Raw genomic sequence first — 24,818 nt, forward strand, 5'->3', positions numbered from 1 at the left:
AAGAACAATTTGCATTTATCCCATAGTTCGTTTGCATATCTGCAATCAAAAATTGCATGTTAAATGGTCTCTTCGTCACTACGAATGTGCGGGCATTTCCCATCACTAACTTTGAAGATTTTTACCAAACTTTCTGTGACTAAACCTCCATGATATATCTTCCAGTTTAGGTCATTTACCAGATTGCTGAAAATTTTGTCTGAATTTAAAAGCTGGAACAAGGACTTTTTATACATATCCCAGTTAATATCAAAAGTCTCTGTCCAGTCACACTCCATACATATACGTGGTACTTACAGCGCCCTCAAACAGCCGATATGGTCAAACAATCGTTTTACTTATTGGTGGTGCTATCACTAGCCTCTTTCACCACAGGACTGAGGTGACAAAGGCATGAAAAATCCAGCATTCAGTACTCAGCAGTCCTTTCCTTCACTGGTTCAGATTATACCATCAACACTGCGAGCTGTTAATTAACATGGCTCTGCTGAATGTCTCACAGCACCGTCAAATGTCTGTCACTTCAATATCTGCACGTTTTATCAAAATTGGTGAACCAATTTCAGAATTGTATCAAGAATTACAATATTCAAATTAGCATTTAATTGGCATGATGCTCCAAAATATTATCATTTCTTGCATGTTACAATTAATATGGCAAGTTTCATCATATTTAGTGCTGTAAATCTTGGTATATAATAACACTATAGTCATTATGTGTCTCATAGACAACCATGTACAGAAAAATTTTAAAAACTTTGATAACTTCATTAATATGCATACCAAGCCCACTAAAATCTTATCAGTTCTTGCTATTTGATATCTGAAGCTATGTACAAAATTTTGTTGAAATCTGTTGAGCCTTTCTTGAGATGCTGTGTATACAGACAGACAGACAGACACGTAGACATCGCTAAACCATAAGTCCATGTGTGTGATACATGTAAGCTAAAAAATGTTAAAAATCTGAACTTCGTTTCTTAAATAGGTAAGGTCTGCTTTTTCTATTAATAAACATAATGTGTGCGATAATATTGAAAAATATTGAAAAATGACACAACTATGATAAGAATTTGCCAATAACGGCTGGTAAGAGTCATTACATTTGTTTTAATTAAAGAAACACACAGGACTTGTCTTTAACTTTTTAATTACTGTATTTTGGTAAATTTCACAATTATCAAGTTCAATATGGTACATATAGTGGCCAATCAAATTGGCAAAACTTAGGCCATACAAAATATCAGATACCATCGATAATTTTGACTACAAATCAAAACTGCAAAGTTTAGCCAATGAGATGTCAAAATAAGTTTTCAATTTTTTAATTTGTTTCTCATGATTAATGTTTATCTATAATTTGAAAAAAGGACAACAGATCATTACTGGAATACTATTATCCATACAAAGAGAGGTGGCAATCTGATTGGCGATTGTGATCAGGTTGTGCACATCTGATTGGCTATTGTGATCAGGTTGCGCACATCTGATTGGCTATTGTGATCAGGTTGTGCACACCATCATACTTCACACACATCTAAGAACGAGGGGACTAGGGCATTCTGGGTGAAATATTTCTGCCAAATGTACAACTTGATAGATTTTATAAAATCAATCTTTGCCAGTGAAATTGACATCATCACCTTGCTAGTTCAGAGCTTGGAATTAAAGTTCCTGGTCAATTGTAATGATGCTCTATATTTGCTGACACCCATCACAACTGCCTTGAATACTCTATGTTATGCTGTGCTACTCACAAAAAAATAACTCTCCAAAGATAAAATATTACAACGTAAAAAAGAATGTATGAATGCACATCAATCTTTAACAGGAAAGATGTAATCATAATTTAAATGTTGATATCAAAGTTATTACAAAATAACATCTTTGAGACACTGGTGCTTTCTCAAGTAAGTTTGTAAATCTGTTAATTATTTCTGTAATGTGCATACATTTTCAACTACACTCCTGGTATCCTTCGAGCTTCCAGACAAAGATTACTCCAATAGTTGTAAGGTCCATTACTCTATACAGTAAAGCCATATTTATCTAATAAATTAAAATACTTTTTTTCTATCCTATGTGATTTTCTCCATGTTTCTTTTCTGAATTCAAGATCCTGCATAGATGACATCTTCTTGTAATTGTCATTATTCTTATCTTAGTTTTGTTGTTAATGCTTGTGGAAAATTGAAACACACGTGATAAAGAATATTTATTGTATTTAAAGGGCTATCAGCAGTGACTTTACTATTTTGGTTTTGTTTGTCTCTAGCACGTTCTTGTTCTACTACCCAAAGCATGTTGAAACATCTGCTATTTAGCTTGTCGACACAGCATCTATAAGTGTGCAGAACACTGATATTGTTTGCATTTGAATTCTAGTCCGGACCAGAATTTGCTTGTCATCATAAACAATGCAGGCTACACATGTATAGGCCAAGTTGACAAGCTGAATACTGTGTATCTCAACATGCCTTCAGGAGTGGAACAAGACTATGTATTAAAATAAGAAAAAACAACAGCAAAGAAATCGTCAAAAATTAGAGCTACTTAAGGGACTTTTAGGTCAATTTGAGTTATCACGCACAAGCGTACTCTCACGAGCTAATCACAATGGCAATATTTTTTGTGATATATGTTGTTCAAAACCATGTCAGCAGTTCAAACTCTCAACAAGCTATTTCAGTTATTTATTGTGTTTGATGAAAGTTGAAGCAACAATTTCATTAAATGATTTTCATGCTGTCTCACTTTTCATTCATTCAGAGGAGGTTTGGAGTTAATGGCTATGGGTTTGTAAGCCATTTGAATGTATTAATTCTCCATTGCCCCTTATTTTAAATGGGAAGAACCACTCAACGTTGACCACTTGAAATAAATCGAACACAATACATTTCATCTGAATAGGAGTCATAGCTGTTCCATGATTGCTGTTAAGGAACTTTTACAAAAAATCAAAATTCAGTCAAAATGACGGAATCTGGTCTCTTCAAATTTGCATATTTGCTTCAACCCATGTCTGACATTAAAGAAAGAAGCCAAACAATTTATAGACAGAGCTTTGCCGAATACAGGTTAACTCATCTGCCAAAGGGCGCCCTCTGCAGGCTGAATACGTAATAGGAGTCATGCTTAACACTGCCTTTCACTCTGAAATATCTCTCAGGAATTTTCACATCCTCACACTTGTGTACAAGTTTTGATGTGGATGGAAGTCAAATTACCATCTACACAGAAGAAATGGTGACAAAGGTATACAAAAATGCTGTCTGGTGTAACAAATAAAATTGAAAAGATCTGAAAAGCTTGGAAAATATTTCAAGCAAATAAAGAAATCCTGGTATGAGTATTACTGATATATGTTGAAATGAAAATTCTGAAATAAGGGAAACCACGGAAAGTGTAAGCAATCTTAACATATTGTTGTGGTTGCATCCTGGTAGAATGACAGCACTTCACAACATGTGTTGTGGCTCCTTGAAGAAAACTGTAGAAAAAGCAACATGTAATAACACACTGATGACAGGTTTCCTGTGTACACAGATTTAAACCACTCCAAAGTACAAAATAAGTGGAGTCCCTAGCTTCATGGTGGCAACTGTACAGTTACTTAAGGTAGTATGCACCTAAAAAGTGAAAGATTTAAACTTTTTCTCAAACTTTCCCCAAGAAAACTTTCAACCATTCTCTTTCAAAGTCAAATTAAAAATCAGGGGTCACTGTGCAAATTTTGGCACCAGAGAAAAAAACTACCTGGATTCAAAATGGCTGCAATCCTTGTGTTAACTCTATGGGACCAAAATAAAATTTTCAATTTTCACAAAAATGAGAGGTTGAAAATTTAATTTACTCCAAGAGTTTCAAAATGAGCCCACAAGTGATAGACCAGAAAAATATTGTACCAATATGAGTCTGCATACCTATCTCCAAGGAACATTCTACTTTAAACACGATGTCATGGTGCAAAGTGTTCTTTAACTCCAGTGCAACATGTTGTTGTCCATAGGGGTAGAGAGACAGTCATGTTTGTAGAAAATGGGCGTATTTGAACCCAGTTGATGCAGTTTGAAGCTGCTACTAGCAGATGAGATGGAAAGGGTAGGAGGGTGTACAACTTACATATAGTGGAAGCTTCAAACAATCTTAAGCCACAGAAATGAATGTGTAAAATTGACAGAGACGCCTTTCCTGTTCCATAACATCAATGGCTGACATTACACCTGAAATGATGAAAAGCTGTTGCATAACTGGCTGTATACTGTATTCCAGTCCACTATGTGATGAAATTACTTCTTCATTTCAACTCTGTCACAATAACCTTCTGGTATGACAAAACTGTTTGACATGGGATAGTTGAATCTATGTCTCCTGAAAATTTCATGAGGATGGGGTGGGGGAGGGTCAAAGAGGGAGGGACAAGTAATTTAACAAGTTTGTTGTCTCATACTTCAGGGGAATAATACTATCCACTGAATGTCAATCAGTTCTTATCATCAGTGGTGTCATGAAATTCTCTGTTGAGATTACTCAGTCTGTGAAGGGGTGTGTTTTGGAGTGGCTTTATGTCGTGTACACTTTAGAGTACTACCGCTGTGACCTAAAAACCTCCCTATCATCAAATGTGTTCAAGTTCACTCACTCTGAATATAGCCAAAATTATAAGAGACTGAATTCTGTATGATCTTTCCATCCTCTTCTGTATGATCTTTCCATCCTCACAGTATACATTTGCAAGGCCACAACCCTATTGATGTCAATGGGTTAGACCAACATAAGAGAGTTTGACAGGGTTTAAGTACAGACTCCTCACAAATCCAGCCTGGCTGAGCTCATGCATATGGATCTTCACAAGGCTCTCCGTCGATGTCACACAGTTGGATATACACCATTACTGTATCCTTGAAAACTGACGTCCTAGTTTCCGACAGCTCCAGGAAGTTACAGTACAACGCTTCCATGCACCTTTCAACATTAAGGAATGTTATGTCTCTCATTTCCTTTCCGTTTGCAACTGGGGAGATAGAAAGAAAAACAGATATAGTGAACGAATGTTTCGAAAATATCCCAGACTGGAGTACGTTCCATAGTAATATCACATGACAGGACTGCCAGACAGCATTATAACCTTCACCATTTTTGGTGTAGTCCCTTCTAATAGTTGGAAGTAGCAATGTTGGTACAACATATCTACAACATCTCAGGGAAGAACGTGAATCGCAGGGTCTCTGCCAGACTAGTCAAGACAATGCGTGTTAGTGTATACACAAAGTGAATGATGTATATTTCTGGCACTAAAACATGTAACCATGAAGGATAAACATGAATTGTAACTCTAAAAAAAAAAACAACCTGACTTTTAAAGCATAAAGAGATAATATCTCTCTTACAGGAGAGAATTTTGCCACAAAGACAGTTGATATGCACATACCTGGTTTAAATGGTTCACCAAGGGGAAAGTCCTCATTTCCTGTCAGGAGATGAAGATACGGTGAATCCGTCACTATTTCTAATGGAGACTCCTTGTATTTAACTGCAATGAAAGCAAGATACATCAGTAAAACAGGAGAAGCTGATAAAATTGTTCATAAGTGGTTTCTTGGCTGGTGTATGGGCACATTTTCCCATATCAGCTAGCAGTAAGGGAGCAGGTTACAGTTGCGTGGACAACTCTCCCTCATTAGTGGGCAAAGAAATTCCATTCCCTTACTTGGTGGGCATGGGCAACTTAAAACAGGTACAATGGGTGAGCAGGGAGTGTGGTCTGGTAGTTTAGGGAGTTTGCCGATTGGTAGGGGACAAGCATATGGTACTGGGAGAGCAGTGGGAACCTCTTCAGTTGGGAGGGGGCCTAATATAAACCAAACTTTTAGTAGGGACAGGGTAGGCATGGTGATTTCCATGGGGAATGGGGAAAATTAATGGGTGGGGTAGGGGGCACATTTCAAATCGCAATGAAAGGGCAGTAATAAACACCTATTTTTCTCCACTTCAGAGTTTAATTTTGTTCAATGTACATTGGAATTATAGCAAACTTTTTTATGAAGACACCTTATTACAATTTCTAAAAATTCATGGGCTGCTTCTTGGTAAAAATCAATACAGGCTATACACTACAACTTTAGGCAATTCTATGATTTTTTTTTTGGCATACAGTGGAATACTCTTTTACGTTTCATTTACAATCTTGTCTCCACTGTATCTCACTATCACTCTTGATATTATCATGTTTCTTATCAGTATGACATAAATGTATATCTTTCAGACAATGAATTTGTGGGATATCATAGATTGGATTCGGTGTTGTCACTTACATGAGAATCTGTGTATATTTCTGTTCCATGGGTACTTTTTTGAAGGCCTAGGTATTCTGAGTGCATTGGGCATCTTGAAACAGTCCATCAGGTCACTGTTCAAACCACGACAAAACAAAAAAGTTTTCAAAAATGACAGAAAGGAGGAGTCCTATTGGACAGACTAATGTCAACAGTTTGTATCAGAGTACACAGGCCAGCATGTAGACATTTAACACATGACATATGCCCATGTTGACAGTATATATTATAGCCCAAACATGGGACTATGTGCCCGAGGGTAGGTGACCATTTGCCCTCCTTACGTCGGGCAAATGGTCTCCTGCCCCGAGGGTACATAGTCCCTTGTTTGGGCTATAATGTTTTTATTACATGCCCCTCTTACTCAGTTTGCACCAAAAATATTTACGTTTATTGGCAAATTATAGTCAAATGCTTTATTTTCATTTTAGACGAAAAACGGTTAAAAACAGAACGATTTTCATCATCGAATGGCGCATTGATATATTTAAACTACTGTTATGCGGTTTATCAATATTTTTATGCGAAATTTTCCAAAAACCGGATTTTCTGTGCAAAACATGAAATTTCAAGACTTTTACATCCAAAAGTTTTCAAGTTGAAAATAGTTCCGGTTCACTTTCAGTCCAGTGATGACTATGCGGCCCGCGACGTCATCGGCAAGTTACCATTGAATCCTATGGAGCATGCGACGTTCGATATAGGAGGCATGTGATAAAGCCCATCTGATACCTCCCTTCTTTCTTCAAATATCACAACTAGTAGGATAGTATTTAATAATATCACATTAATCCTTTGTGCATTTCCCTGCGATTTGATCTTCAAATACATGCTAAAAGCTACAAACATCACACATGTCCATTGACTGAACTGATGGAGGATTCTTATTTGATAAAACTCATCTTTATCAAAATTCCCTCCACTACGTTGCCTGCATGGTGACAAAACACTGCATGTGGAGATACAACATTATTTATAAGTTGGAACATCATTATCCATGTACACATTAAAACTGGCTACACGTAGTCTACAAACACGTCTTTGTTTTTGTTTTTGTTTGAGAGTAAAGAGAATCCTAAAACAGGAATGAGAGTGGAAGATTTGCCGACTTACAAACTGATGTCTGACATGATTTGTAGCCAGTTCTTCATGTAGACTGTAGTTTCTATCTGTGGTGGGTAGCTGTGATCAAACACTAGACAGATATTGTAATTGTGAGGTATCAGGTCTGAAAACAGCATCCTCTCCATTGAGATGCGGTCAAACTGAGTACAGAGAGAAAGAAAGACAGATGAGGTACAAATTATAGAAGGATGTCATGAAGGTCACAGGACTCTTTGATCGACTTGTGGGACTTTTACATCAAATTCAGTAGCTACAAGTTTACATAAAACTACAAATACCATTTTTCATACCCTCGACTTGTTTAGTGATACCTGCATGATACGCTATTCAATGTGGATATTCACTACTGGTGTTCTCGCCAGAGAAATTAAGCATAGTGGCCACAACTATTTTATTTTGGTAAAATAATAAATTCATTAACAAAGCAACTAATTATATTGTTATGCAAATCAACTGCTGTGATTCTAGATATCCTGGGGAGAATACTGACAAGGGTGTGGGTGTGTTCTCATAGTTAAAACTCTCAATTGTTTCTTGATTTTTTCATTTTCCAAAGTTCTGTCAAAGTTGTTTCTACAGACATCCTGTCATTCACATGTTCTTTAAGATCTCCGCAGGACAACAAAATCATGACAGAATTTCAACGAAAATACAATTTCCAAGAAAGACAAAACTTGAAGCAAACGACAATTGACATTTACCCTGTACATTGGCCTGAGATGAACAAACCGTGACGCCCTCGGTGGCAGCTTCAAGACAGCTCGTAAAATGGCATCATTATGAAGTCTACGACACTGGGTCAGTTTAATATTTCTCAGATCTGGACATCTGTCCAACTTGAGATCTTTGAAAATCCTACAAGCTGTAACTGCAAATAGAGAAAGGCAGATATTTAATACATATAACAACATGACATTATCAATTGCTGGATGACACAAACTCTTCTTCATCACAAACTCTTCTTCATAATAAAATGTAGTGCTGTATATTTTTGACAGGCAATCTACAAAAAAACTATTGTGCATAAAGACTAGCCGATCATTTTTGACTGTTAATGTTGGAAAAGAATTGTGATTTTTGTTTAAAGTCAATCTAGGTACATTTGAAACATACGAATACATCAATGCTCAAATCTGTCATTTATTCTTCTCAGTGCAATGACAAAATTGTCAATACGAATGCTAGATGTCAAAGTTTGCCACATCAGACTCAAATATACGTAAGGTTGTGAGAGTTTCTGTAATAGTAAGTCATGAGTTCTGTGATATATAAAGTGTTATCAACATTGGTTACATGGAATATGTCTTACTTTGTAGATTTTTCATTCTCATACACCCCTCTATTTCCAAATGGGATATTCCACACCAGTGCAGAGTTACTGTTTCTAGAGTTCTGGCTGTTAATTTCAATGTCTGCACCGGATCTTCCTCCTTCACTGGGTCACTTGTACTGTTATGAAAAATACACAAAGAACATGATACAATTACGTTGAAATGAATATGAGATTCAGAAAGTCCTCTCCATCAATTTGCATGACGCACATTAAGTTGAATAACTCTTCCTTCACTTATAATTTCCATTTGGCACAGATGTCATGTATCCTCAATGATGGTACTTTTGTTGTGAAATGTTTCTGAATATTCAATGTGTGTCATTCATTGTTGCACACTGCATGGCAGATTTCAAGATTATAATTGACAAATATTATGTTTCAGGGCCCAGAAGCTGTAACTTTGATTTTTATTACAATTTTTGTTTTGTATGTCATTTGTGAAAACTTCTACTCCCTCAAACCATGTTAAAAGACCAACTATTCAGCTTGTGAATACAGTGTCTTAACCTGTCAAATACACTGTTATTATTTATTTTTGGATTCCTGTCTGGATCACTTTTCAACCATTACAATGCAGTTTACATGCGTAAAGACTAAAATGTACGTGTACAAAGCTAAAAACTATGTATTTCAAAATGCTTTGTGGAGTAGAATAAGAAACTGTAGTTGACATAAAAACACAAATAGCCAAAAAATTTATTAAAAGTTACAGCTACTGGTCCTTTAAATGAATCACATCCATATCAATTTGAAATAATGCTATACTATGTTTATATTTGTCACGACAGGCAGAACCAAATAAATCTTTCATATTTATGTCCAGCAAATTTTTCAGTGAAAATTCATTCCCTGCCATTATCTTTCAATTCCATTATCTTTCTCTATTCTCTCACAATACAAATACTCATACTTGCACAGAAACCCACCTTGTAGCTTGGTCACACATGTTTGGTTTCCTTTTTGTAGGTCGCGGTGTGTTCGTGCCTTTATCACTCTTTGTCTTTCCTCTCCTATTGGCTGACACTCCACTGGCGGGCATCGTGGCCGCTGTCAAATTATTCACAGACATGTCATTCATCCGCACAACTCCAGCATTCTCAGACATCCTCCTCGCCTGCCGTCGCGTGGTTATCCTTGAAGTCGTGGTTGGTGTCCTAGAGGGCGCTGCCTTTGACCCCTTAGCCTTCTGTTCTTCATTCTGTAACTTTTCCATTTTTGCCATTTGCCTAGTAACCCTTCTAGTAGGTTCTTCTTTCATCTTAGTAGGTTGCACAGTTTTGCTAGATTTCCTCTCGCTGATCATGTCATCGGTTGATGTGCCAACACTCTCACCAGTCGGTTGTTTTGTGGTCTGACTTCCTACTGTCACTTCCTCTTTCTTCTCTTTCACGCCCTCACGCACACCACTCTTCTGAGAATCCAAAGTCTCCATTGGTTTGTCTTTACTAGTGGACGGTACACTATCGCCAGTAGAAGCTTTGCTTGTGGAAGGTTCAGAATTAGAAAAGTCAGGTTTCTGATCGGTCTTTCTTGTCTTTCCTCTCGGTGCCTTCCCTGCAAGTTTTTTGCCTTTCCCAAACACAGGTGATGTTTCCGTCTTTCCAGATTCACCTGCACTCGCATCAACCTTTTTATTTCCTGACTCCGGCAGTCTTTTCCCACTCTCTGAATCCTTCCTATTCCCCGATTTCCCTGCAGGTTTGTCAGGATCCACAATGGACGTAGAACCACTGGTTTTAGTTCTTTCATCACATACATTATCACTTACCTTCTCCTTCACATGATTTTCACTTTTACCTTCAGATATTGACTTTGTCATTTCTTTCTCCTCCATTGCATTGGGGTCATTTTCCGCCACACTTTCTCCTTGTTTCTTTTCCTGGCTATCCCCTTCCTTTTTTCCCTCTTTATCAATTCCAGATTTTTGCTCCTTAGTATCCTTTATATCCTTTCCTTTATCAACCTCCTTTTCATTGTTTGGCTCATCGGTTTCCATGACTACATCCTCGTTTTCAGTTTTCTCCTCAGCATCATTTGAGGTTTCTTCTCCCTCAGTTGTCTCTTTTTTCACTTTGTCCTTGGCAGCTTTTGCGGCTGCCGAGGTTTCCTCCTCGATTTGTTGACTTGAAGCTTGACAAGATTGGTTTGAAGTATCCTGCAGAGCGTCTGGTGAACTCTGTGATGACCGGTTTGCTCTTTTGCTCTCCAGGACTGGTTTCTCTTCCTTTTCAGCACCAACATCATTTGTCTCCATGGCAACAACATCCTCCTCTCCCGGTTTCTCACTTGATGGTATGCTTTCATCCACATCCATTTTTTCCTCACTATTCCCTGATTCATCCTTTTCTTTCACAGTGTCACCATCATGTCGGCTTGGTCCGGCAACCTGAGAGTCATTGGCTGTAGATGTCGATGGACCATCTGAAACAGTTTTGTCAACACTTACAGTGTCTGCATCACCTGCATGTTTTTGATCACTGGGAGATGCCTCGGCTGCATCACCCTGTTGCTGTTGTTCTTCCTGTGGCTGTGGCTGATTTTGTTGTTGTTGATTGTTCTGTTGGCCTCCTTCCTGTGCCTGCTGTTGCTCCTGTTGTGGCTGCTGTTCCTGTTGTTGTTGCTGTTGTTGTTCTTGTTCACCTTCTTGGTTTCCTTGCTGCTGGTCTCCGTCATCATTCCCATTGTCACCTGAACATAAAGAAAACATTATTACACAACTACGTCTGTCACCTATGGAGTTTCCTCATACAGTAAGTTTTACTATAAGTAGATGCGGAGTCCATCAACTTTTGGTGTTATTGGATGCTCAATGGCCTTTGACCTCAAACTTTATGTAAACACAGAGAAAGCAAGACAACAATATTTTCTTTTTTTAAATATACATTTAGTGATCACTTAGTCATGCAGTGAGTGATGGTCACTCCAAAGCCTGAAAGTTTATGTGAAATAATGCTGCAGAACTACAATTTCTTCACATGTACTGCACTGCGCGGGTTGAATTTCGTTCTGTGCACTTAGTGGACGCACTGAACGCATTCATGCACTGTGTTGCGTGGGTTGATATTTTGTTCTGTGTGCTCAGCAGACATGCTAAATGCATTCAAAGTCTACTTGAGTTTGCTCAGTGCAATGCATTACAGGCATCCTAAAAACACCTTGGTTTCAATTTTTTTCTGGTAAAATTGGGACTAAAAGGGGGAATAATAATAAGGTCATTCACAAAATACTAAGATTCATGTCCTCGTACATCATACGCTTCAGTATTGACCTTGACGCTACATGTCGGACAATACCTCTGCAGCATGATGTTCTTGGACATAAATCCCAGTATTTTGTGAATGAACTTATATTTGAGAAGTTACTGTTTAATGAACCTAGGCTACTTGGATTTGTCAAGGAGTGGAAGTGGAGTATCATCAAGGTAGATTGCATCTTGAGAAGTTTTTCCAGACAGCTCTGCTTCTTATGTGGATTCGTTTCGAAGCTTGTGAGCAAAGTTTTCAAAATCTTGTTTTTGTGAAAATCTAAAATACGATTGTTCAAACATTATTGAAAGCATATATGCTGTAAACATGATTCACTTGCTTTACCATGCCAAGTAGGTGAAAATCTGTGAAGATTTTTGTTCAATACTGCATTTTACCGACACAGCAGATGGGGACGTGAGAAGCCTGGCAGGATAGGTTTTAATATCGTTGATCGCAATTTTAAGTTTGTTACTAAATATAGCTGAACACGTGCTACTTAGGACAACGCTGCCTAAAATTCGGACAAACTTTGTTGTTGTATGCACGGCTGTTGTTGCAGCTTGTAGTCCCTGAGACATAAATTCATCAGAATAAGTGTGACTTTTCGTAGCCATTATAACACCTGAAGGTTTTATTTCATCATTTATGCGGAAAATATGGACAAATATTTATTTATGCATATTAATGAGAGAACAGTGACGTCATTTGCAATCAGTGCTATTGTTACATTGATGTTGTTCATGACACTGAAAATAAATAAATAAAGTTTCATACCATCGCCATCATTGTTTCCGTTATTATTGGTAACCAGTGCCGATGACACTCCTATTCCGGTTCCAGCACTCAGACCAACTCTGGAACACCCCATGGGTTGCTCTCGAAACATCTGCTCCAAGTACAGGTCGACAATGGAATCCAACTGGTTAACAAACTTACAGAAACTGTCCAGTTTGATGGCGTGGCATCGGTTGAGGTGTAAAGTGGCCAGGTTTGACCACGTCAGATTTCCTGTAGATTTCAGCACAAGACAAGGTGTGTAACGTTAAAAAGTGGAAATGTAAGATTACAGGAATTGCACATGAGTGTTGTGGAATTAAAATGCCAGAATGAACAGCATATGAACAAACGTGTCCACAAAAGAATGGTTAACAGTTCAACATGACACAGCAGACGTGAAGTGGCTGCCACCTTTACAAATTGCTTTCCATACTCCATATTTTCAGGAGGAACTGTACTCTGTTACATTAAGTGGCAGGGGTCATCCCATTTGCAGCTGTGAGACTTTTTTGTTGATAAACATTGCCTCTTCCCAGAAATTGGCAATGAATGTTGAATGTTGAGCAAGTATGACAAAAATTCAGCCTTTGATGCATGTTGATAGTTCACCAATTTTGTAACTTTCCAATCACTGCAAGACTTTGCCAAATAAACTTTGGTCGAGTCCCTTTATTTGTATAAAGCTGCTTTGCCCATGATCACCAGTTTGGGTATAGCTGCCATTTTAAAATTTCATATATACACTAGAGATGTTGGCATATGTTGTGCATAGCAACAGACCAGTTTCATGGGTCCCATACACACAGGGGTCCCATCCATACAGATAAAATTTGATTTGTCACATCTATATGGTTTTACTAAAATAATTTTCTAAGACCAAATTCCTTTCAACAGCACATTTTCCACTTAAAAATGTGGAAGTATATTTGGAAAATTGTGCAACATTTTAAAATAAGTATTTTTTTTTCAAAGTTGATCTTTCAAGAGCAAAAAAGCCATTTCTGAGTAAAGAAAATTTAAAAACACCTATAATGGGCATGCATTTATACATGATACTGTTGATGTTTTGGGTATCAAAGCCTGCTTCATCATGATTTTTGCTATCTTAGATGGTGAGCTATGGCAGAATTTTGAGGTTAGTAAACAGTGATTCTTTCTCAGTTCTTTTGTTTTTTGTTGCTGTGTTCACTTAGTGTATGTACAAAGGTAATAAAATATTGGGACACCAAAAAAAATCACCACACTAGCAATTTGACAAACCATAGCCTTAGTAAAAATGATGGAAGCTGACCTGGAGTTGTTGGCATCCATAGGTGAGGTTTATGAAGATGAGGGCAATTATATGCCGACAATGCCCTCAGTGTCGGGAAGACCTCCCCTGCTGCTTTCATTCCGTTGTCAGTCAATAACGCTGGATTTTCAGTAACATCAGCCAAACCATATTGTACTAGCTTCTCATTTGTATAACCCTCTGTGGAGACAAAAATGAGTGCTGATTAGTAGCTTTGAAAATAAATACTCAAGAAATAAATATAGCCACCATACTCAGTGTGCAGAGTTGGAACTATAGTCGGCACACGTAACATCTTAAGCTCTGACTTCTGTGCTGGCACAATGAATGGATGGATAGTTCAATCTCAGTGGCAGATTTAAATTTTCACTTCCATCTCTGTCCGTAGCAGCCCATTTGCAAAACATAACCACGGCATTGTACCACACTATGGCAAAGAAGGGAGGGGGACAAGCAGACTTTCCTACGATTTTGTTGCTTGAAAACAAAGATTACACTTTTCCTTCTAGTAGTATGGAATCCCGTCTTGAAAACACATATGCCATTAACATGGACAAAACATTGCTTTTGAAACAGCAGAGTGTCTTCTCGGATAAATTGATACGCCACTGACTCATATAAACATATGTATCAAGATTTAATGGGGTTAATACAATGAATATTCTGGAAATTCAAAAATCAAATCAAAGGGTTCAGAAATGTTGCTAGTTATATGACACACTGAGCTGGTGTGACTTTCCCATTTCCTATCAAAAGATATTCATCAGCTTGGTAGATTAAATGTAGGATCAAGTTTCTTCTACACAAGCAGTCAATGTTTTTTCAGCGTATTGAGCTTTCTATCTGTCAGAATGACAAAAAGAAATGAATAATTTATAGTTTACCACTTATCCCAACATGCACAGCATTCCATCACCGTATCGATTGGAATACCATTACTATCATTGATTCAGCACTGTTTGACTTGCAAAGGAAGATCCAACACGCCATTAATATTAGACATCACAATCCACAAATAAACAGAGATGGGGGTCTTGAAATACTCTATATTTACAATCAGTTGATCACACCGCCATCTAGTGGTCAACTTCTTTTTGTCATTCTGATGAAGATCATTGTCCATGACAGATCGGAAAGCTAAATAGTACACTGAAAAAACACTGACTGCTTGAGTTCTAGAAACTTCATACTACATTTCCCATTTCGTGTTAACATCCTGAAATCTTTTCATCACTGTTTTCCTTTAACCCCAGTTCCCTGTGTACAGGTCCAACTTTACCATAGAAACAATGGATTTGGGACAAACCATGGTGGTGAAAGGGTTAAAGAAGTCTAAATGTATCAAAGAAAAGAACTGTGTTGTGAAAAAATTCAAAAGCAAAACAGACTTCCTTACCTGCCTCTGGAAATGGATGAACATATCCTAAATTGAGAGACTTCAATTGTGGGAAGTCAGTGTCAGCAAGTCTCAAAGCAGAGAAGAAACTGTCCTTTGACAGTGATGGCTGTATAGTCAATTCTTCAAGCCACTTTTCTGAACAAACAACAAGGTAACCTAGATCAATTTCTAAACAGTTTTTGCAAGTGCCTATCAAAATTTTCTTCAGTTTCCCAAATCCTTCCATTCGCCATGCGTCTTCGATGACATGCTGGAAAAGCCCCCCGAGAAACGGAACACGGATTAGTTCAAGTCTTTGGAGTCGATGTGATGCTGCTAAACCAGCTACTAGGGGAACGTATTTTAGCGCATTTGTTGGACCAGCACAGTTACGCATGACAAAAGTATGTAAGCGTCGGCTGCCAAAGTCCTTGAAAGGCTGAGCATTGGTGAGTTTGACCCACTCTATAATAATTTCCTCCAGGGTGACAATCTGCGGCAATTCTGGCATGGTAACTCCAGTAAGGTGGAGAACCTTGATCCGCGACAACTTCGGGATGCAGAGTCTGTTGTGTGGATCGGGAGGAAAAGTCCCATTACGATTTGCAAACTTCCCCATGATTTCAATCAGATCTATGTAGGTGAGTACTGCTTCAAGCAATTGGACGTGACAGGTTTCTATGCCGAGTAAGTTCTCACAGCTCTGCAATGCATCCACTATTCCTGGGATACTGAAACCCATCTCATTACCTCTTGTCCAGCGATGGGAGAGTTTACGCGGGTTCAATCCATACACGTACTCCAATACTGGCATTCTCTGAAGGAACTTCTTGAATGTGTGATCAGTGAAGCCATCAGGCATGTATTCGTACCATCCTTCTTCAGTGAAATCGAAGGACTTTCTGATGCGCAAATGCATGCTAACAGCCTCCTGAAGTTTGCGATTCATCAGTTCCATGCACATTACGCTGCGTATGGGCAAGTAGAACAAAATCTTGACCAGCAATTCCAATGACAAGCGATCAAAACTATCCAGAATCTCCAATGACACTTGCCTCTCAACCACACTGGTTTCTGATGACACTCTCTCGTTGGACTTTCTGTCCAAGCGCCGCTGCTTCCTTCTTCTCATGGTTCCTCTTTATAGATGTTCAACCTACGACAAAGTCACAGAAAAAAAGCTACACCTTAACATGATTGTTTCATGAAGTATTCCGTACAAAAACAATCTGTAGTGAATGTCATACCAAATATCACAGATATTACTAACAATTGGGCATTTACAGCATGAACAAATGGTGACAAAATCACTTAAATATAGTTTTTACCTGCTGCACTTTTGTGCATTCATTCACCCTAAAATAAATTGTAGATCAACTATCAATGCCAAAGTTTAAAGTAATGACTTTGGCATTCCACCTACCTGTATATAATGTTATGATTTACTCAAGTCTGCACTTGTATAAATACATTGCTGATTATTATTGGGGAGTTTTATTGCTGCAGTTCCCTACAACTTCTCCTTGAGAGTTTTGGGTTGAGGAAATATAGTAATTCTAAGCGTATAGTATATATATTTCCCCACCACAAAATTCACCAGGTAAAGTTTTGGGCTAAGGAACAGCAGCAAGGAATTTTTTATGATCGTCGAAAACCGTTATTGTACAGTGTTGGGTCGAACTATTAGGAACTCGCGAAGTATTTTGACCTTTACCTCACGGGTTCAAGGTCGGTGCCATTTCCTGTCCGAGTAGTCGGGTGACCGGTGAGGTGCTTTTTAGCGGTAAATGCCGTATATCATGTAACGGCTGTGACAAGCAAAGAAAACGTGACAAGCGGAAAGTATCGATATTAGTAAAGTTTTCGTTGTCATGAACGAATATGGGACAAGAAATGAAATCCATTCTTAATCACTATGATATGAACACCGCACTGTTTGGGAAATGTACAACACCCCATCTGCCAGTCAACGCTCATGGGACATTTTCGTGTCAATGATATAGCCAAGAATTTGCCAAAATTACACAAACTACCAAGGGATGCCTAACTACTTATCTTCAAAGCCAAATCTAGAGGGTTTGCTTTGAAATTATTGGGTGTTTGTAAATCTACGGGCGGCAAGAAGGCCATGAACAAACGGTTGATGGCGCGTCGATTGGTATAAGCATGCGCGCAACAGTCACTCCACGCCGCAATATACAGCCGCATTTAGCGGCGCCTTGGTCAAGCGAATCAGAGATAGTACATAGGAACGATGTCATACGATGCTCACCTAGTAGGAAGCCCATTATTTAACAAGATGACACTAAAGTATGTTTGAAAAGCAGAACAAATCTCAGCACCGGCTGCCTTACGTGGGATTCTCAGCAGCCATCTTGATTGCTGGCGTCGACGTTCGTGAACTTTGAACTAGAACACCCTAACTGAGTAGACATAATATTGCATTATCATTCTGCATCCGTGCATTCGGGAAGTGACAAAGATGAGGTTTACTGTATGGTATGGTACGGTATGGTGCCTATGCCGCTTAAATAAGCTAACGGGGGTAGAGCGTGGGAAAGCCATTACACTGATTTCGTGCAACCTTCCTACATTTTCCAGTCCTGACATCTTGTCGCCAAAGATATCCGAGAAAGGCAGGAAAGGGAAAAATCACAGGCACTCGATTCAATGCAAGCGAAACCGTCACTGATGCAAAAACTGGTTGTGCCAGTGACGGTTTCGCTTGATTGAGTCGAGTGTCTGTGGGAACTATCAGTTCCCCGCTTCTCGGAATCAAACGAGGAAAAAGGTCTTAAATTTTCTCCGGGCCTCCGGGGTTGGGGGCTGTAGCCTATTTCTATTAAACTTGTGTACCCTCAGAGATTTTGGTGAACAATTTGTGTGGAAAAAATAAAAGGGAGCCTAGGGTTAAGTGAAATGTGAAATGTTGCGAGCGGTGAACGACTATATTGCCTAAGAATTATTTCACGATGAAACCCTGAATCAGGCCTAATAGGCCCTGTAAATTAATATAAGACATTAAACTGGTCCAATAATCATTTCCGTTCAAGGTAATACATTACCAGGTCCATTGGACAGTTGAGATTTACAAATTAAAGCTTACCCATCTATGAGAGAAAAACAAAACAAAACAGAATAACAAAAAAACTATGCGCATGCCACAATCTTCTCTGCAGTTTTCCTGGTGTTATGCTATTTTGAGACCTTCTAAACCGAAAATTAAAGCTGCATTAAAGGAGAAAGTAAAGTAACGCAAAATAGGTATTAATGAAGCACAACGATGTAGCCTACTGAAATAACACACACTTTTAATCTAAGGTAGGCCCCTAGATGTACCCGTTCAAGACATTCCTAAGGGGCCGTCGATAATAAAAGCTGACGCACGACAAACGTAATTCCTTCGTTTAGGGGGGAGGGGGTAAAAGCTCATTTCGTTTTATGTGCGTCAAAATCGCATAAGGATTTGCATGCGTCTATTGTTTTCGAAGTGCGACTTTGCAGCGAGAACGCACTACTATCTTTCAATACTATAAGGGCTTATTCGAGAATAGAATGACAACAAAATACGGAGACAAAAAAGACAACTAAAAGACATAAATGTGAAATAAAACTTGTAAGTTTTTTCAAAGTGAAACATATACATGAAACTTTTCCTACATGCGAAATACATTAAAATGTTCTGTGTCTTAAAAAGTGAAACGTGTAAAGTGAGGTTTAGTAATTGATGTGAACTTCCGGTGTTTTTTCATGGGCGTGCGGATCGCGGAGGTGTGTGTTGGTTTGTCAGAAACAGCATCATAATATGAAGTTGATTTCGCATAAGAACTTTCGTTTTGAGGGGGGAGGGAGGGGGTTTCAAGTAAAACGAAGGAATTACGTTTCTTGTGCGTCAGCTTTTATTATCGACGGCCCCTAAGTACATTTTGACTGTGATGACTCAGCAAAAACTAAATGTAGGTGAACGAAAGTAGATGAAAGAGTGTTTTAATATCCTGATGACTTGCTCTAACACCAGCTTTCCAGCTCTGGGGAAAACAAATCGAAATTGCGGTGCTGTGAAAAACTTGGGGGGTTGGGGGGTTAGACCTCATGTTTTTTTAAGTTGTCCAGATGTCATACTGTGGAAATCACTGGCCTATCAGGCGTATATTTGCTCCTAGAAAAAGAAAGAAAACAGTCTTTCATTAAGTGATACTTATAAATGAATTCGGCTATTATTGATAAAAGCAATTTGCATCTTTAATGCCAAGGTGAATGACATTGTAATGTCATCCATTTATGTTAGTAATAATTAAACAACATCTAGAACAATTGTGTCACATTTCATGACTTTTATCTCGAAAAAATCTGTACGTGTGATTTCTCGTAAAATAAACAAACGTGTGGGCCTAATAGCGGGGCAGAAGCTGCAACTGTTGATAATTTTTTTTCAATATTTCTGTGCAATATATCAAATACAGTTTCTTGCTGTCTCCCTACAGCATGAAACACGTAGTATTCAGTGTGTCGACAAAGCCTGCATATATGCTGTAGGGAGCAGAACAAGCACGCAGTTGTATAAACTGAACAAAAACTTTGTCAAAATTATCAATTTTATACAACTGCCTTGCTACTGCACTGTCACTGTCACCGCATACCTGAGCAGTGGCAGAGATAGCTCTGACTCTGATGTACATGGTAGTTGAAGAAAAGTTTGGGCCAAATGACGCTCATGACAATGAAATATACTTGTACACAATATCAGGCCAGAGAGCAACACATGATATGGAAGACCAGGAGACTTGAAAGTATTGGGAAGTTTTAAATTCTGGTACATGAGAATAATCAAATATGAAAAACGGTGGGATCACCATGCTTCATTTTCTAAATTTTCACATTCTCGTCGTAAAATAACACAAAAGTAAAACTTTGAACAGTTAATAACTCTTATTTTGTTTTAAATTTAAATGAAAAAATGTGCGACTAAATGGTATTATTTATTTTTTTACCAAATTTGCCATTATTACACCCAAAATTTCAGAGATTAAAACGTTTATTTTATGAATCCTTCCAGTATTGTCAATTTTGAGCAGCATCGAAGTCATATAAGTTGCACTTTTGAAAAAACATTTTTGGTAGGTCTCTGTGATAACTTTTCACAATTTGGCAAAATGTAGCCAGAGTTGGATTAACTCAAATTGACTTAGACTGATAAATCCAAAAAGTCCACTGATGCGTTAAAAATGAATCAGTTTAAGAACTTGCCTTAGGAATATGGCTCTACAAACTGCTAATAACAGGTAGTGTCGAACATCTGCCAGCAGAATTTGCCCAATACATGTTTGCGTGCATCCCTAATAAATATGCGGCTATTTGGGGGCAGGATTTGAAAAATTTTGATCATATAGATTGGGGGACTTTAATTTTTTTAGGGTATTGAGGGTTATCTGAAAAAAATACTAAGATTTCAATCATGATTCCTCCAAGCCCCCCCCCCCGCGTTATTTATGAACGCAGCCTTATGCTACGTTCCGACGTCCAGATACGTAGACTACCGAAACGTCGGAACGTAGCATGTCTACACACGAGAGACTACCCAGTCCATCTACGCCTGTGATAAGTTTGCGTATACTTCCCGTTGCTCTTTGTTTAATACTATTCTTAATATGTTTAAGTTTCCTACTTCTTGGAAATCTGCTTTTTCAGTTCCTTTTTTAAAGTCAGGTGACTGAAGTGATCCATCAAAATATCGAGGAATCAATAGTTGTCCGGCAAAATTGTTCACATCTGTTCTCAATTGTAGGCTTGTTAAGTACTTGAATGATAAGGAAATTTACACTCCATTTCAGTCTGGTTTCAGAGCCAAGAGATCTACTTCTGATAATATTTGTTTTGAGATCTGCTGTTGATAAGTATATTTATTCTTCGTATATGAACAAAGCTGATTGCAACTTTAGAAACAAGTATCTTTTTTGTTGTTTTGATCTTCATAAAGCATTTGATAAAAGTTTGGAGACCAGGTTTGCTTTGGAAACTTAGGAATTATGGTATCAATGGTAAATTTCTTTTCTGAGACTAAGTTTATGTATGAAAATGTTAACTATAGTGTTTTAAATCTAACAATAGCCTCACTGACATGTTTAAATCAAACGTGGGAGTTAAACAGGGCTGTAATCTGAGCCCTACATTATTTAACATTTACATAAATGACCTTCCAGGTACTTTTGGCTCCAGTGAGGACAGCCCAATTACATTAGATTCATTGCGCATCAACTGTCTTTCATATGCTGGTGATCATGCTGCTGATTTCAGAAACTCAAGTAGGTTTGCAAAGTTGTCTTGATAAATTACACTCTTATTGTTTAACTTTCTATTAGTGCAAAGAAGTCAACAGTCATGGGTACGTTTTAACAAAAGTAACCATGTACTGAAAGGTACATTACTTGCCCTTGATGTTGTGAAAGAGTATTGTTATCTTGGTTTTGTTGTAACACCCAATGGCAAATTTAAAGCAAATTTTCAAAATCTTAAGATGAAAACTACAAGGGCTCTTTTTAGTCTTCGTAAATGCACTTCCTATAATAATACGATTGGAATTAATTTGGGACAATTGGATAGCGTATTAATGTTGGTTTAATCAGTAAATGTAAGCTCATCTACTTTTCTTTTTTTGCAATACACTTGTTTTTATGGGTAATTTGTAATATTGTAACTTTAACACTTTAACTGCGTAATTAATTTTTATACGTGCATTCCTGTGCGTAGTTTTCTATGGATATATGGCCTTATAAATATTGATTTACATGCATGAGCTGTATCTTTGTTACTAAACGAGTATTCGGGACAATTTTTCAGTGAGTATTGCAATATGACAGAGCATCATAAAAATGAACAAAAAGTCACGTGACTCATCTGGAAGGTCACGTGATAGTGGCGGCCATATTGGATTTTAGAAAAAATTCAAAAAATGTTGCATTTTTTTTATTTCAATATATTAATGTATTTTTTTGTCAGCGTAACACTTATTAAATTACCACTTACATTATATTAACTCAAATTAAGCAGGGGAACACATACTCTAAAACATATTCAACATAAATGAGGTAAATATGCATATTTATTACAAATCTATCTTCGAACAACAGGTATCATCTGACATTCAAAAGAGAGATATATTATATATATGCTTATATACTTGTAGCTAGTCCGATATGTGTAATTGTCACTGATAGATTGATGCCGTACAAAATCCACAGGATACCCCATCAATATTTATGACGTTTGTCACCGACCCTTTGTTGCACTTTGCTCTCAGCATGCTCAGCTGGCCTACCTTCCTGTCTTGCTTGCAATCTCTGTGTTTGCTCAACTGGTTCGGGAACATATTCAAGTTCGGTATTAGAGTTGTAATTTGAAATTTGACTTCCGCTATCTCCGTCGAGTTCAGTTTCACGATCAGTGACAATTCCACTATCACTGTCTAGAAAACATGCTCAAGGGCTTAGTCAGTGTTAAACTGTGCCCGCGTCGCCATTTTTAAATACCCCCTGACAGAAAAATAACAACTGATCACACGATCCTTACAAATTACGGCGGAGAAATGACCGAGTAGTATGATGGCATTTGTTTACAAATTTGGCGCGCATGCTCATTTAGGTTTGACCTCTACCTCGTACGCTACACTAGGCTTGAGGAAATAGTCAACAAACATGATGTAGATCAGACAAAGCCAACGTATATCGAACGCATATAAACGCGTACGTTCTTGGCGCGTTTACGCGCCTCCCGCAGTCTGGCCGTTGGCGCAGAATGCGCCCTCCGCGTGAAAGTGTTAAGCTACAGGGCAACTAAGAATTTTGATAAATTCTAAATATTATAAGATCCAATATACTCCCAAATTAGTTCCAATCGTGTTTAATGGGATTTTTTCAGTGAAAGTTGCTTTAGATCTTTTTGATCATTTGATTGTTCCCACATTCTGACCTATGGTTGTGAAATTCGGGGGAATGAAGTTGATGATAAGAGTAATTTCTTAAATGATGTTAGCTTTTCATTTTACAGATATTTACTGGGAGTTTTGAAACATGCTCCTCAGGCAGGTATTGTAGGTGAACTTGGTAGATATCCTATCAAAATTGTCATAGTCAAAAGCATGTTAAAATATTGGCACAAGTTAGTTTTCAGTGATGACATTCTGTTACGTTCAGCATATCTTTCTGCAAGATGTCATTCAAAGTGGTTTTTGAGTTCATTCAAAACATACTTGATGCTTATAGAGGGAGTAATATTTGGTCAGCTATTTGTCACTATTAAAACTGTCCAGAATAACTTACGCAAGCATTATCAAGTTCCTTGGTATAGTGATTTACACAACGATAATAAGATTCATGTGAAGGGAAATAATAAGTTCAGAACGTACAGAGAATTTAAAACTAAGTTTGGTTTAGAAATTTACTTACTAGATATCAAGAACTTAAACTGCAAAAAATTGGTCATAAAACTTCGTATTTCTGATCACTGTTTAAAATAGATTTGGGCAGAAGGTCAAGATCAAGAATTCCGCCTGAATCCAGATTTTGTAAGTTTTGTAAGTCTTCCGCCGAGGATGAATGTTACTAATGAAGTGTCCAAAATATAGTAGTGATAGAAAAGTTCTCTTTTCTTCAATGAAGTTGTATTATCAATATTTGATAGTTTAAATGAAAGAGATAAGTTTTTGTACATTTTAACTTCAGATGATACGCTGTCTCTCATGAAATATATCACAAACACTATGTTTCCCCTAGCAGTTGCAGGTAAAGACATCTACAACAATGTTGTATATGCAATGTTTAGTTTTGTTCTTGCTATACTGCACTTTCCGAAGTGTGTTGTTATGCAATAAAGTGAAAGTGATATTGTCATAGGAATATGGACTTTGTTCAGTGTAATAGTTTGTTCATTGTTTATGCCAAATGCAATTTTACCGGACCAGCGCAGATACGTCGGCAGCAGTCAAGATCTTGTTCCTGCGTCGTTTGATCACCTCTTCACGATACGGCAAGTGTAATAAAATAAATAGTAACACATGCCAAAGGATTGTGCTCGTGTCTCTATCAATATTGATGGGACATGATCAGTATGATCAGGCTGCTATATGTAACCACTTTTCAAAACAAAAATATAGTAACATGAAAACAAAAGCTACAGAGGAAGTTGTCTATTTGGGCTAGAATCATGGATATGAGGAAGATCGTTATTTTCATACAGCGCCCTCAACAGTTAGTAGGTGAACCCCACCTGACAGATTTGTCTAGGAAATCCCAATAAAGTGTTGAGCAATTTGAGCAAGCATAAATTTTGGTCTGAG

General features: G+C 37.8%; 2 protein-coding genes across 3 annotated transcripts in view; one reads left to right on the top strand and one right to left on the bottom strand.

Annotated features, from left to right (window-relative positions):
- LOC139152724 (UDP-glucuronosyltransferase 2C1-like) overlaps positions 1 to 24,818 on the top strand; it is a 567,100-nt gene that overhangs the window by 65,496 nt on the left and 476,786 nt on the right. The gene's annotated exons all lie outside the window — the stretch shown is intronic.
- Positions 1,134 to 17,886, bottom strand: LOC139152707 (F-box only protein 38-like). Of its 2 annotated transcripts, XM_070726007.1 has the most exons (11): positions 17,760 to 17,886; positions 15,506 to 16,643; positions 14,110 to 14,289; positions 12,816 to 13,049; positions 9,720 to 11,481; positions 8,770 to 8,909; positions 8,162 to 8,328; positions 7,449 to 7,600; positions 6,315 to 6,409; positions 5,432 to 5,533; positions 1,134 to 5,014 (listed from the first exon to the last, which is right to left on the bottom strand). In XM_070726007.1, exons 2-11 carry the CDS (start codon positions 16,617 to 16,619, stop codon positions 4,833 to 4,835), a joined length of 4,128 nt encoding a protein of 1,375 aa, XP_070582108.1. In that variant the 5' UTR covers positions 16,620 to 16,643; positions 17,760 to 17,886; the 3' UTR covers positions 1,134 to 4,832. The 2 variants fall into 2 exon arrangements, 1 of the variants encoding a protein (XP_070582108.1); XR_011556690.1 differs by lacking the exon at positions 6,315 to 6,409 and having other exon boundaries at positions 5,000 to 5,014.

Source organism: Ptychodera flava, chromosome 16, assembly GCF_041260155.1.
Source record: "Ptychodera flava strain L36383 chromosome 16, AS_Pfla_20210202, whole genome shotgun sequence".
In the NCBI taxonomy this organism is placed as follows: Eukaryota; Metazoa; Hemichordata; class Enteropneusta; family Ptychoderidae; genus Ptychodera; species Ptychodera flava.